This window comes from Balaenoptera acutorostrata, chromosome 13, assembly GCF_949987535.1.
Source record: "Balaenoptera acutorostrata chromosome 13, mBalAcu1.1, whole genome shotgun sequence".
Lineage (NCBI taxonomy): Eukaryota > Metazoa > Chordata > Mammalia > Artiodactyla > Balaenopteridae > Balaenoptera > Balaenoptera acutorostrata.
Window position 1 is genome coordinate 27,463,587 of NC_080076.1, and position 13,023 is coordinate 27,476,609.

Here is a 13,023-nt window from a genome sequence, read left to right on the forward strand (position 1 = left end):
AAATATGCAAAAGGAAAGTCAGACATTGTAAGGTAAGGAAAACATCTCCTGACTAAAGTTGCTGTGTAACTTGAAATTTCCTCCTCACTGACCAGTATAAATACTGGTAGCTCTTTGGCCATATATGCTGCTTCAGGATATAACAATGGAGATGGGCTATTAGAACGTTTCATTGTATATAACCAAAGAGGAAAAAGATTTTGCCAGTGATTTAGGGCTTCCTTCCATCCACCCATTCTTCAGGGTACATTTTCTCATATTTAAAAATAAATGAATGAATTGTTCCACGAAGAGTTATTTTAAGAAACCTGAAGTAAATAGTAACCTCTTTTTTTTTAACATTTTCCTTCCTATGGTTTTAATTTAAGACTGGAAAAAAAAACCCTAACTATTATAAAAGTTTTATGGATCAAATTTGGATTTTTGATTTTTTTTTTAAATTATTTATTCATTTATTTAATTTTTGGCCTCATTGGGTCTTTGCTGCTGCGCGTGGGTTTCCTCTAGTTGCTGAGAGCGGGGGCTACTCTTTGTTGCGGTGTGCGGGCTTCTCATTGCAGTGGCTTCTCTTGTTGCGGAGCACGGGCTCTAGGTGCACGGGCTTCAGTAGTTGTGGCATGCGGGCTCAGTAGTTGTGGCACGCTGGCTCTGGAGCGCAGGCTCAGTAGTTGTGGCACACGGGCTTAGTTGCTTTGTGGCATGTGGGATCTTCCCGGACCAGGGCTCGAACCCGTGTCCCCTGCATTAGCAGGCGGATTCTTAACCACTGTGCCACCAGGGAAGCCCCTGGATTTTTGATTTTTAAAAAACTTTTTTTCTAAAAGGGAGGCAGCTTAACACTAAGTATCTTTCTAGATATGAATGGTATTTTGAAGACTTACCAGCTTTTAATTGTCCATTGTTTCCTAAACTGTATTTTTAATTTCATTTGCTCTCTCTTAGGGAATGAAGGATGGCAGCACGCCGTGCATTAAAAGCTGTTTTGGTGGATCTCAGTGGCACACTTCACGTTGAAGATACAGCTGTGCCAGGCGCACAGGAAGCTCTTCAAAGGCAAGCTATCCTCCACGTTCAGCTGACAAATATGTTTGTAGGTGCCGTTTTACCAAGGCAGATCATTAGCTGGATGGATGGCCTTACGGTGGCATTTCACCAGTTTACCATATATACAGGAACTGCCTTGGGCTTAGCTAGAAGATGTATGCATTGTAATATGTTCCAAACATTGTTCTCTAAGCCTTTTGTTAGGTTTGGCCTTTTGATTTAGTCTTTTTGTTCTTTATGTGTATCTTTTTCTAAGTCAGTAGTATAAATTTGGGAATGAAAACTCGAGACTCTGAAATGTGGAATAAGTAGCATTGGAAAAATAACAAATGAATCCTGGAATCACAAAAAGAAATACACACATATATATAAGCCATAGTTCCACGTACTCTTTTTCAGCTAAGCTCTAACACTGAGTGTGCAGCTGCTCAACTAAAATTTAATTAAGGAACTTGAAATTTTAGAATTATTTTCATTAACTAAACTTAATGCATTTGAAGGTTAGAGATTGTCTTACATTTCTGATGCGTCACCATAAATTTAGATACAAAATACATAATGAAAGCTTGTTAAAGTGAACTGAATGTGAATGTTTGTTCCTCAAAAAAGTACTCCTCAGTACAACAGAACTAGTAATGTTATTCAGCATCTCATCTTCAAATAATTTAGGAGTTTTCAAAATCAACAATACTTAGCATGTGGTGCTTTATCATTTTCAAACCTTACAATATTCACAAAGTATGCTGTTGATAAGGAAATCTAGTGAGTACTATCACAGTGCCAGGTATTACGGCAAGAGATCAACACTGACTTGGCACTCTCTCAAGGAGCTTACTCTCCATTTGGGGCTTCAATAAGTGTGAAGAGATTTTAGATCTGATAGGCGTCATTTGGAAGCTGTTGACTTAGCCAGCAGTCATGACATTCATTTTACAGGTGGACAACAACATGTTTAAAGCCTGAAGTAAATCAGGTGGAGACGGGGACTTTCTCTTGACTCCTTGCCATGGTCTCTCTCAGACTTTCTAGGGAAAAGGATGTCTGTCGATCAGTCTCCTCTCCTGTTGGACAAGAGCTTTTACTGCTTCAAAGATGAGCTTTCTGCTCTGGATGGAAAGAAAAATCTTTATTTCTGGTGAACAATGAATGACATCTCTAAGTACCTCTGTAAACTATGAGCCTGCCATTCTGGAGGGGCAGGAGCCTACAGATTGTTCTCTCACTGACACTGGCGGGTTTCCATCCCAGAGAGATTGCTATACTGTCACTGCCAGTTTTGGTTTCTATAGAAACAAACAGACTAAGGGAAGTTGAGGGACTAGCAAAAAGAAAAGGTTTTTAAAATGCTCGTTAAAAATGATATGATCGGGCTTCCCTGGTGGCGCAGTGGTTGAGAATCTGCCTGCCAATGCAGGGGACACGGGTTCGAGCCCTGGTCTGGGAAGATCCCACATGCCGCGGAGCAACTGGGCCCGTGAGCCACAATCACTGAGCCTGCGCGTCTGGAGCCTGTGCTCCCAACAAGAGAGGCCGGAACAGTGAGAGGCCCGCGCACTGCGATGAAGGGTGGCCCCCGCTCGCCGCAACTAGAGAAAGCCCTTGCACAGAAACGAAGACCCAACAAAGCCAAAGATAAATAAATAGATTAATTAATAAAATTGTGCAATCTTAAAAAAAATAAAAAAAAAAAAAAAAAAATGATATGATCATTTCAGTACTTAGACTTGTTCATTTTTAAGATAATAGTTATGTTGAAGTATTCAATTTCTTTTGAGAGATAAACTACCAAATTTAATGTGTTTTTCAGAAAAGCTACTATACAGATATTATAGAGATAATCATGATTATAATGAACTATTTAATCATATAAATATGAATGCTCTTTGAATTCTTAAAAATCTCTTTTCTGTTTTATTTGCTTGCTTATTTTAAATTGTGGATAGTGCTTTATGCCTTGTGTCTATTTGGGGCAGGTATAAGATAAAAAGCAACAGGGTATTAATATAAAAATTTTAATTGTAGATAAATTATTTTTAGGTTAAAGGACTGTAGGACCAAGAAAATAATTTTTGTTTTGAAAGAAAGCTGGGCTATCATGAATTCTTTCTCTGATACCTGATTGCCAGTTTAGGTTCCAAAAGCAGATTATGGAATCAAAAGTAGTTCAAAGGGAAAACACATTCCAGTCTGTAAAAATGGAATGTTTCTTTCTCCAAGTAGTTTCTGTTTGTAAACTTAGTAGCACATTAGGGCTTAGCCAGTGTCTAATTGGCTAAGAAGAAGGAAGAACTCTTGAGGTGTCCTCTGTTCTCTTAGTATAGGGGGTCAGACCCTGTCTAGGACGTAGGCTGGAGTTCTTGTCACAGCTCCACTGCTGCCCCGCTGTGTACAGCTGAGCCCAGTCATTAATCCTCTAGGCCTGAGTTTTCTCGTCTTCAGAAGGTTACACTAGTAGATAATCTCTAAGATAACTTTCACCTCTCATATTCTGTGAGTATAGTGGTTACTAAGTGTTGGGTTTTTTTGTTTTGTTTTTGTTTTTGTTTTTGACTTCTTTACTAAAACCTTGTAGTTAAATTCAGTTAAAGTATAGAAGGCCCTTGAAAAGGTAGACTTTACAGCCTTTGGAGATGAAGCAGTCCACAGGGTGTGGATAATCTGTAAGCAATTTTGAATAGATTATAAAACCTACTGGCCACAAAAACACTTACTCAGTGACTTACCCTTAATTTTCTGACCTTTGGCAAGTGCTACCAAATTAGGTTTTATGGAGCTGGAATGTAAAATCGCCTATTGACACCTGAATTTTACTTTTCCAGGTTACGTGCTACTTCTGTAATGGTTAGGTTTGTGACCAATACAACCAAAGAGAGCAAGAAAGACCTCTTGGAAAGATTGAAAAAATTGGAGTTTGATATCTCTGAAGATGAAATATTCACTTCTCTGACTGCAGCCAGAAACCTGGTAGAGCAGAAGCAAGTCCGACCCATGCTGCTGGTTGATGATCGGGCCCTACCTGATTTTAAAGGTAGGAGAAATTCGGAAAGATTTAAAAATTGGTTCTTCATATCTGCTTATAAATCATTCTTAAAACTGGATGTTTAGAAGTATTTAGTCAGATTTCCTCTGTCAACAGTAGTTTGAATCTAAATTGGTGTTTCTCAAACCTGTTTTGACTGCACTCCAAAATAAGTGAAACACATTACATAGAAATCCAGGACGTATGTATGTGTATTTGTATATGTTAAACAATACTCTTACTTGTGAGATGTACTCTGTTTTCCATTTGGTTTACTTAACTGTGTGATTTTGGTGCTGCTTAGAGTCCTCCAGATTAGTTTCACAATCTACTAATGGATCACGGCCCACAGTTTGAAAAAACACAGGTTAAGATTTCTTTAAGTGTTATAATCGTCATTCCTGGAGCCACTGTATTAGTTTGACTATATGAGATAAACCAAGGTCAACTTGTTTAAAAATAGATGTCATTCTGTATGGTGTGAAGTTTTTGCAATGACCATGAAATATTTTCAATCAAGAGAAAATAAAACTTTTCTCTTTGGAAAAATTAACAAACTGGAAAAATATCCTTGTGTTATGAAGCTTTGCCACACTGCTTTTTGTAGATGATACTCAGAGTGAAATACACAATATAGAAAAAATGGGTATAAATACATCATTATAAAACCATGTGATAGCTTTACAAATAATGATTAGAGAACTTCAGCGTGGATATATGGTTAGGCAGAACCTCAAAACTTATACTATCAGGAAATATAACTGTATATCAATCAGAATTTGCAAAAAACAGAAACCAACTTTGGGTGAATTAAACAGAAAGTAAATTTATTAAAAGATCTGACTGCTGACAGGATATAAAATGGCACAACTCCTGCAGAGAGGAGTTTGGCAGTAGCTCTCAAAATTGCGTGTGAAGCAGTACTGCCTCTTGTAGGAATCTATCTCCAAGAAGCAATGACAAAAATGTGCAAGGACATATGAATAAGGTAGGTTGTTCATTGTGACCTTATTTGTAATAACAAAAGATTGGAAACAACCCAAATGTTCATTGGAAGAGACTGATTAAAACTATGAAATGTCCACAAGATGGAATGCTTTGTAGCTGAAAGATAAGTAATGGCGAATTCTATATCCTGATAAGAGTGATCTTCATAGGATATATTAAGTGAAAAAATTATGGTATAGAAAGCCTTACACGCTTTTTTCTGTGTAAGAAAATGAGAGGAAAATGGATATAAATGTATTTGTCTTATATTTGTGAAAGGAAGCTGAAGGAAGATAAATGAAAAACTAGTAAAAATGGTTATCTAAAGGGGGAGGGTGGGAAAAGGAGAGGTGATTTCTCTAAAAGTACGTTATTATCTAGTTTTGACTTTGGAACCATGTAAATATTTTACATATTTAAAAGACAATTAAAAAGTTAAAAACAAACCAATCCCTGAAAACCAAAAACAGATTGAAACAAATGAACTCTATATAAAGTTGGTGACATAACCACTCAGAGAAAAGAATTACTTCAGATGACTTTAAAATTCAGTGTTTTGACAGTTCATTCATGGGGGGATCAATTCTAAGGATAAAAGAACTGCAAAGAAATCTAAAACTGCATTCAGTAGTATTAGTGTTACTAGTAGTGTTGATATTAGTTTGTAATTATAGATGTATTATAGGATAAAGTAATAGTTACGCTAGTATTGTTAGTACTCCAGATTTTAAGTGTAAGTGAAAAGAGATAGAAATATAAAAATCAAATGAGGTATGTATTAATTTTGAATTAAAAATATTATCAACTCCCTTGTTCTCTCAAAAAGTACATATTATCTAGATCTTCTACTAAAAAGGCATAGAAGCAGTGAAGCCCAGTGGTCAGACTGGTGTCTACTATGGTTTCCCACTTTAGTTCCTTGGAGAAATGGGTGATTCCAGATCTGGGCAGGCGTTGTATAAGATGAGTCTGGGATAACTAATTGTTAGCAAGGAAACTATTGAAAACTAATAGGGTCATGCCTAAAGGACACTGAAGCCAATTTGAAGGGATAGTTTGAGCGTCAAAAAGAATACTGATTGCAATAGATTGCAACACATCATACATATAAAAAGTTCAAAATGATATTCAACCCCACAAAACTCATTGATCACTATGGGAAGTTGTTAGGGCAGTAACTCATTCTGAAAATGGATAAATGAAACAAGCATTTATCCTGCCTTTCCTATTTTAACTATATTTTATAGTAACTAAACATTTGATGAGGGTAAGTTCTTTATAGAAGAATTATAGCTAGTAAATGCAAAAGGAATGGCAGAATTAGAAAATCACCATTTGGCAAACCCTAGTGAAATAGGCAACAATATCAATAGATTTTAAACACATTAGGTGAAGAGTTGATGGGGAACTTCAAAATGGAGGAATCAGGCTGACACCACTTGAACCTGTTGATCAGTCTTAACATCACTGGAAGTAGAACAAGCAGAACTCTTGTGCTTCGTGATGTGATATAATTGGAAATTCATAGCATTGCCTATAAGTACTCTTGCCTAGTAATTGAATGTGAACTTATGAAGCCTCTAGATTCAATTACTGGTTTATAGGAAATAATAAGAGTAAAGGAATAAATTAAATAATATCACAAGCAATCAGCCAAATCCAGAATGTGGGACCTTTTCCAAGATTAATGATCTAGTTGCTCCAGTAAGTGGAGAGGAATGTTGCTGTAGAGTGAGATGTAAAAGATAACAATCAAATACAATATATGGACCTTGTTGGGTGCCAATTACATATCAGATGTAAAAAGACGTTTTGAGACATTTGGGGAGATTCAAATGTGGACTAGGTATTGAGTGATATTAAAGAATTATTATGAACTTTGTTGGTGTAATAATGTTAAGGTGGGTTTTTTTTTTTAGGTCTTTATCAGTTAATGATACATACTGAAATAAAGGGTGAGATGATACTGGAATATACTTAAAAGACTTTAAAAGATGTAGAGAATGGTAAATAAGATTGGCAAAACGTTGATGACTGCTAAAGCTGGGTGATGGGTACATCAGGGCTCATTATGAGCTAGTCTTTCTGTTTTTTAATATTTTTTAAATGTCCATGACAAAAAGAAAAAAGACTGTAGCCCACAGAACTAACTGCCCAGGGGAGCTGGAGATTAGCCTCAGGGACTGTGCGCTGAGGAGCAGCGTGCGACGTCTCATGCAGAACTGATCTGGCGCCCTCAGTGTCCCTGCTGAACACTGACCTCTGCAGCTTGCCTGTTCACCCCAGTAGCACTGGAGATTGGAAGTTCCAGCTAGCACTGCTGCCTCAGAATTTCCAGTGAGGTTCTCCCTGCTGCTTTATGTTCCTAGCTCCCAGTTTAAAGCCCTGGGGGGGGGGGGTGCTTTTGATTGGCAGAACCTCCGTCTCAGGCCAGTACCCGTAGCTGCAGAGAGCCTGGAAAATAAGTATCTGGTGTTTTCACCCTCTCAGGAGAGGGTGAGCTCTGCTCCTCACTAAGCCTTAGGAGCTAGTGGATTCCCTAATTATGAAAATGGTATTCAGAAACTGGGCTACCAAAAACAATGACAAATACATTCTATAATCAGCGTATTTATATTTCTGAGTTAGCTGAAGTACTGCAAAACAATTTTTTATTCAGATTTTTTACTTTATTTGAAGAAAGTTTCTAGTTGTGCAGTAGTGAGCTGGAGTTGACATATATAAGCACAGTCTCTGGTCTGGAAGAAATCTTTGTTATTTGATGTAAGACTAATCTTGCAACATCTTTGTATACATGAAAATACCCAAAGTAGATAGGTTTTTGAAGGGAATGGAAATATCTTGGCTAATATTGAATATCTTAGCCAGTGGTAGATGGAGATAATAAAAAGAACACATAAAACTCCAACTCTTAACTGTAGCCATTGATTTTATTTTCTTCCTTTAACAAACTTTAACCAATTACTCAATACTCATGGCTGCTGGTAAGGAGGAAATTGGAAATCTTGCGTATCTGCTCTGTTTCTTCCCCTCACATTTTGGTAGAATCGATAATGAGAATGCTTAAACGCAGGCAATAAGAGAGGCAAATAGGAATCGGCATATGGATAATGCACAGACACTTCAATCAGAGTTTTAATATCTGTGATGGTGAAAGTACTTGTTTGGTTCCTGTATATTAAGTCTTGTCATCAGGTACCAAGGCCTTAAAACATGCTTTAATTATAGAATAATATTTGTGAAACTAGAAGTGGATTAGGTATTATGTAGAAAACTATAGACCCTACAGTGCATTCCGTATTTATCATGATGGCGTTAGCCTCAGCTGTGTCACCTAGAGAGTCTAATTTCCCTTGCCTGTTAGGTTTTCAGTCCCTCATCAGTTGCTATTGATCTGATAGCTCATAGAGAACTGTGGCTCTTCTCGTTGATTTTAATCAGTAAAGCTTTTTGAAGTTAGGAATTGTTGCTTGTTTGAGAACATCAGGTTATAAGTTTCAGTTCAGATCTTCTAGTTACTCAGTAGCTGTTAAGACCATGCAAAAGGAATATACAGAAATACTAGGAGACCTTTTTTTTTTTTAAGTTATAGCTGATACTTCCAAAGTACACTGGGCAGGATAATCTCTTAAACTTCAGATTATTGCTATGGCAAAAATTTGTACTTGATTGACTAAAACTACTTTATAATAAAATGTGACATTACTGTTAATTGCATTTTTCAATAATTTTTTCTTTCCATTCCCAGGAATACAAACAAGTGATCCTAATGCTGTGGTCATAGGATTGGCACCAGACCATTTTCATTATCAAATTCTGAATCAAGCATTCCGGTAAGTCTTTAGCTGTTTATTTTTCATGTGATCATATACTCCCTTCTTCTCTTCTTAAGTCTTTGTCATGTAAGGTTATACATAATTTACTTTCTGGCCACCTAGATTGTAGGTGGACAGATATCTTAAAGATCACTTCAAGATCAACATTAAATATTTATTACTGTCTTCCTTAGTTTTTAAAAAATAATCAATATGTTAAAACGTGATGATCTCTGGGGTTTTTCCGGTTCGTAGGATCAATATTCTAGGGCAGAAATTCATAATCAAATTGTAAATCTAAAGCTAGGAGTTTTATCTTTTATTATCACTCCTGTGATTCTTCACTGACTATGATCTCTGAAGGAAAATAAGATCCAGGCTAATTCACCCAAAACAGTAAATGTGATTCCTCCTCCAGTGAGAATCCAGGCTATCGAAAAAAATTGGCAAGTTTGACCACACTTTCAAAGAAATTATTCGACGAGTGATAACGGTAGTCTGATCTGTGATTGTGGCAGTAGGGATGAAGAAAACGAGATTCTGATATTGTCAGCATGACTTGATGGACAGTTGGGTCAAGGGGGTGAAGAAGAACAGTGAGTCGACATCTAGATATCTAACCTAAGTGCCTGTGATAGAGAACACTCCCTGTGTGGGTTCAGGAGGTGATGAGTTTAGGGTGGGGCTCTTCGAACTGTGGGCTGTATACATGGAGGGGTTCCAGTGGCTGTTGGTAGAAATTGGGGAACCACGACTGACATGTAAAATGTTATAAATCTTCGCTTGTGTGTGCATTTTACCTGTATGAACTTTTTACTGCTACTTCCAAAAGGCAGACTGCATACTGGTTCTCATACTTCCTAAACTAAATTGGATCAGAATTTATTCGCAAGTCTACTCTAGAGTGAAATTGTGATTTTTTTTCCCCTTGGATTTTTCATTTTTTATAGATTTTTCATTTTTCATCTTACCTTTTGCTTGTTGAACATTAAACAGTGTAATTTGCCTTTAAATTTATGACAAGTTAAGTAGTCCTACATATTGCATAGATGTACATTGAACTAACTTTAAAAAAAATTTCTTTAATAGCTTGGTAAATTTGGGGAATTTAACATCATTTTCTTACCAATACGAAGATATTCAAGAATCATTCTAACGTATACTTGATGTAGATTTCACTTCTTGATGTATATGTTCTAGAATCAAAATGTTAAAACTCACTACAAGGTTCACAAATCTGGGCACATTATTTGATCTTGAAGATGGCTACCCTGTGTACAATCTATGTGGCCAGAAAGAGCCCTTTGGGAACAGTCACCTTTTTTCCATTTGCACATTAATTTTAGATCCTCGGTTATGAAAACTATGGCTACTGAATGTACTTTTATTTGTGACTCTCTTAGTTACTGTGATAGTCAAGCCTTTGTTTAAATAAAAACAAATTGACTTTTTATAATTGCTCAGTAGACATTATTTCCCGAAGATCCACTATTGTGCCAGATTGCTTGAGTATTAAAATTTCCTTGCTTCACCTACTTCAGTTTTCTACTCTAGCTTCTTGGGGGACAGGGGGACAAAGGGATTATCTCACCTGCTCCTTAAGGTTTATAGCTATAACCAAAACCAGTTTTCATTTGGAATAGAGAACCTGCTATTATTTCTTACTTCCGAATTTACCCCCTGCTACATTTTATTCATTTCTGAACCACAGAATTCAAGGAGAAGGTATTGATTGATTTTAGCTGGTAATTTAGGAAGGACCTATGTAATAGGAAGTTGGGAGGTCTCTGTCTTAGATAAATACTAGACTCAGGGTAATAAAAATGTATGTTGATATAATACTGACTTTGTAATTGCTTGGAAGCTGTCTAATTAGTACACTTCCCTAACCATATTGATTTTTTTAAACACATTTTAGAGTATTACAGTGCACTTATAAGTCAACTCTAATTTCACAAATGCACTTAACAGCTGGGTGGAAAGTTAACAAAAGGATTTTAGGTCTTGCCCTTCTCTGCATATTGATGTCTCCACAGAGACTATGCCTTCCAACCAATGACTACAGCTGTTTGGATTGTGGCATCTCAAATGCACCGCCAATTAGTTAAATTACTATTCAGGTTCTTAATGAGAATAAACATTGTATTTTAAACCCCGTTGCATAGCTGCCTTGAATACCAGCTTTAGGGGCATATTGCCCTCAGCCAGATACATCAACCTTCCACATTGCACTCTTATTTACTGTATTTTGAGTGGGTAGGCCCCCCTGAAATGCATAGTATGCTCTGTCTACAAAAATGTCTTAAATGTCTGAATAAAATTGAAAACACTGAATTTTAAAGAATTGATTTTGGGGAAGGATATGAACCACTTATAGGGGATAGACGTGATTTGGGCTTGGATTCTATGAAACATTCAAATCCTGAGAGCCATGGATGGCTTTTTTCCTTTTACCTAATACTAAAAGGTACAAAGTGTAATATAATGAATACCCATATGCCTGTCAATCGGTTTAAGAAATACAGGTTATCAACATGTTTGATATCCCCTGTGTATCCCTCCTCAGTTTTGTCAGCCAAGACCCAAAAGTAATCAGGATTGTGAATTTCTGTTTATCATTGTCTTGAATTTCTTTATACTTGTAACACATACATAGGTATTTCTAGACAATATGTAATATTATCTTGCATGTTTTATACTTTATGTACGCATCAGTTTGCTTTCTTCCCTAGAAATAATGTATGATTCATCAATATGAATACCTATAACTCCAGTTCATTCATTTTCACAGTTGTAGTACTAGCTTGTAGCAGGTCTTTTTTCATCTTCTGACCTGTTAGGAAAAAAAAAGCTTGAGCATTTTAGTAAGAGACCAATTTTAATTAAATTCTATTAGGAGAAAGCCTACCTGGGCAAGCAGATCACTTAATCTAAATGAACTTGGTATTAACAAGACTAAAAAATATCTAACCTCAAAATTAATACGTCCTCCCGGAATAAAGACACAGATGTAGAGAATGGACTTGTGGACACAGGGAGGGGGAAGCATAAGCTGGGACTAAGTGAGACAGTAGCATTGACATATATACACTACCAAATATTAAATAGATAGCTAGTGGGAAGCAGCTGCATAGCACAGGGAGATCAGCTCGGTGCTTTGTGACCACCTAGAGGGGTGGGATAGGGAGGGTGGGAGGGAGGCGCAAGAGGGAGGAGATATGGGGATATATGTATACGTATAGCTGATTCACTTTGTTATACAGCAAAAACTAACACAACGTTGTAAAGCAGTTATACTCCAATAAAGATGTTAAAAAAAATTAATATGTCCTCATTGTGGAAATTTTCAAATGCTCAAAAAAGAAACATGAATAAACAAAATTACCAGTGATTCTCCACCTAAGAAAACTACAGTTAACATTTTAGCATATAGCTAGTTTGTTTCCATGCACATATATATTTAGACAAAAATGAGAGTGTATACATACTATGCAGTAATTGCCTTTGAAAAACCCGACAATATATTGTGCGTGTTTTTCTATATTCTTAAATATTCTTCTAAAACATATTTGATTCCCAGAGCATATTCCACTTTAAAAAGTGCAATAAATTGTATAGCCATGTATTTCTGATTGTTAGTTATTTCCAGGTTTCATGAGTTAGTTTTTTAAAAAAACTTCTGAACATGTTTGTTAAGCAATATTTATATTTCCATAACATATTTTCTCAGAAGTACAGTTGCTGGATCAAAGGAATTTTGGGAAAAAGCTGCATGGAAATTGCTTAACTTAAGAATAGTTCACAGAGGGCCTCCCTGGTGGTGCAGTGGTTGAGAGTCTGCCTGCCAATGCAGGGGACACGGGTTCGAGCCCTGGTCTGGGGAGGTCCCACATGCCGCGGAGCGACTGGGCCCGTGAGCCACAACTGCTGAGCCTGCGCGTCTGGAACCTGTGCTCCGCAACAAGAGAGGCCGCAATAGTGAGAGGCCTGTGCACCGCGATGAAGAGCGGCCCCCACTTGCCGCAACTAGAGAAAGCCCTCGCACAGAAACGAAGACCCAACACAGCCATAAATAAATAAATAAATAAAATTTAAAAAAAAATAGTGATGTGCTATATACCAAAATTTTTTTAAAAAGTTCACAGAAAAAAAAATTTT

The 13,023-nt window shown here is 36.8% G+C and overlaps 1 protein-coding gene across 3 annotated transcripts in view; it reads left to right on the forward strand.

The window, feature by feature from the left end:
• The window catches only part of HDHD2 (haloacid dehalogenase like hydrolase domain containing 2), a 44,791-nt gene that overhangs the window by 12,237 nt on the left and 19,531 nt on the right, over positions 1-13,023 (forward strand). For all 3 annotated transcript variants that reach the window (XM_057526146.1, XM_057526147.1, XM_057526148.1), the window contains exons 2-4: positions 943-1,058; positions 3,869-4,072; positions 8,799-8,883. In XM_057526146.1, coding sequence (XP_057382129.1) covers positions 953-1,058; positions 3,869-4,072; positions 8,799-8,883 — 395 coding nt within the window. In that variant the 5' untranslated portion in view covers positions 943-952. The remainder of the gene's footprint in view (positions 1-942; positions 1,059-3,868; positions 4,073-8,798; positions 8,884-13,023) is intronic.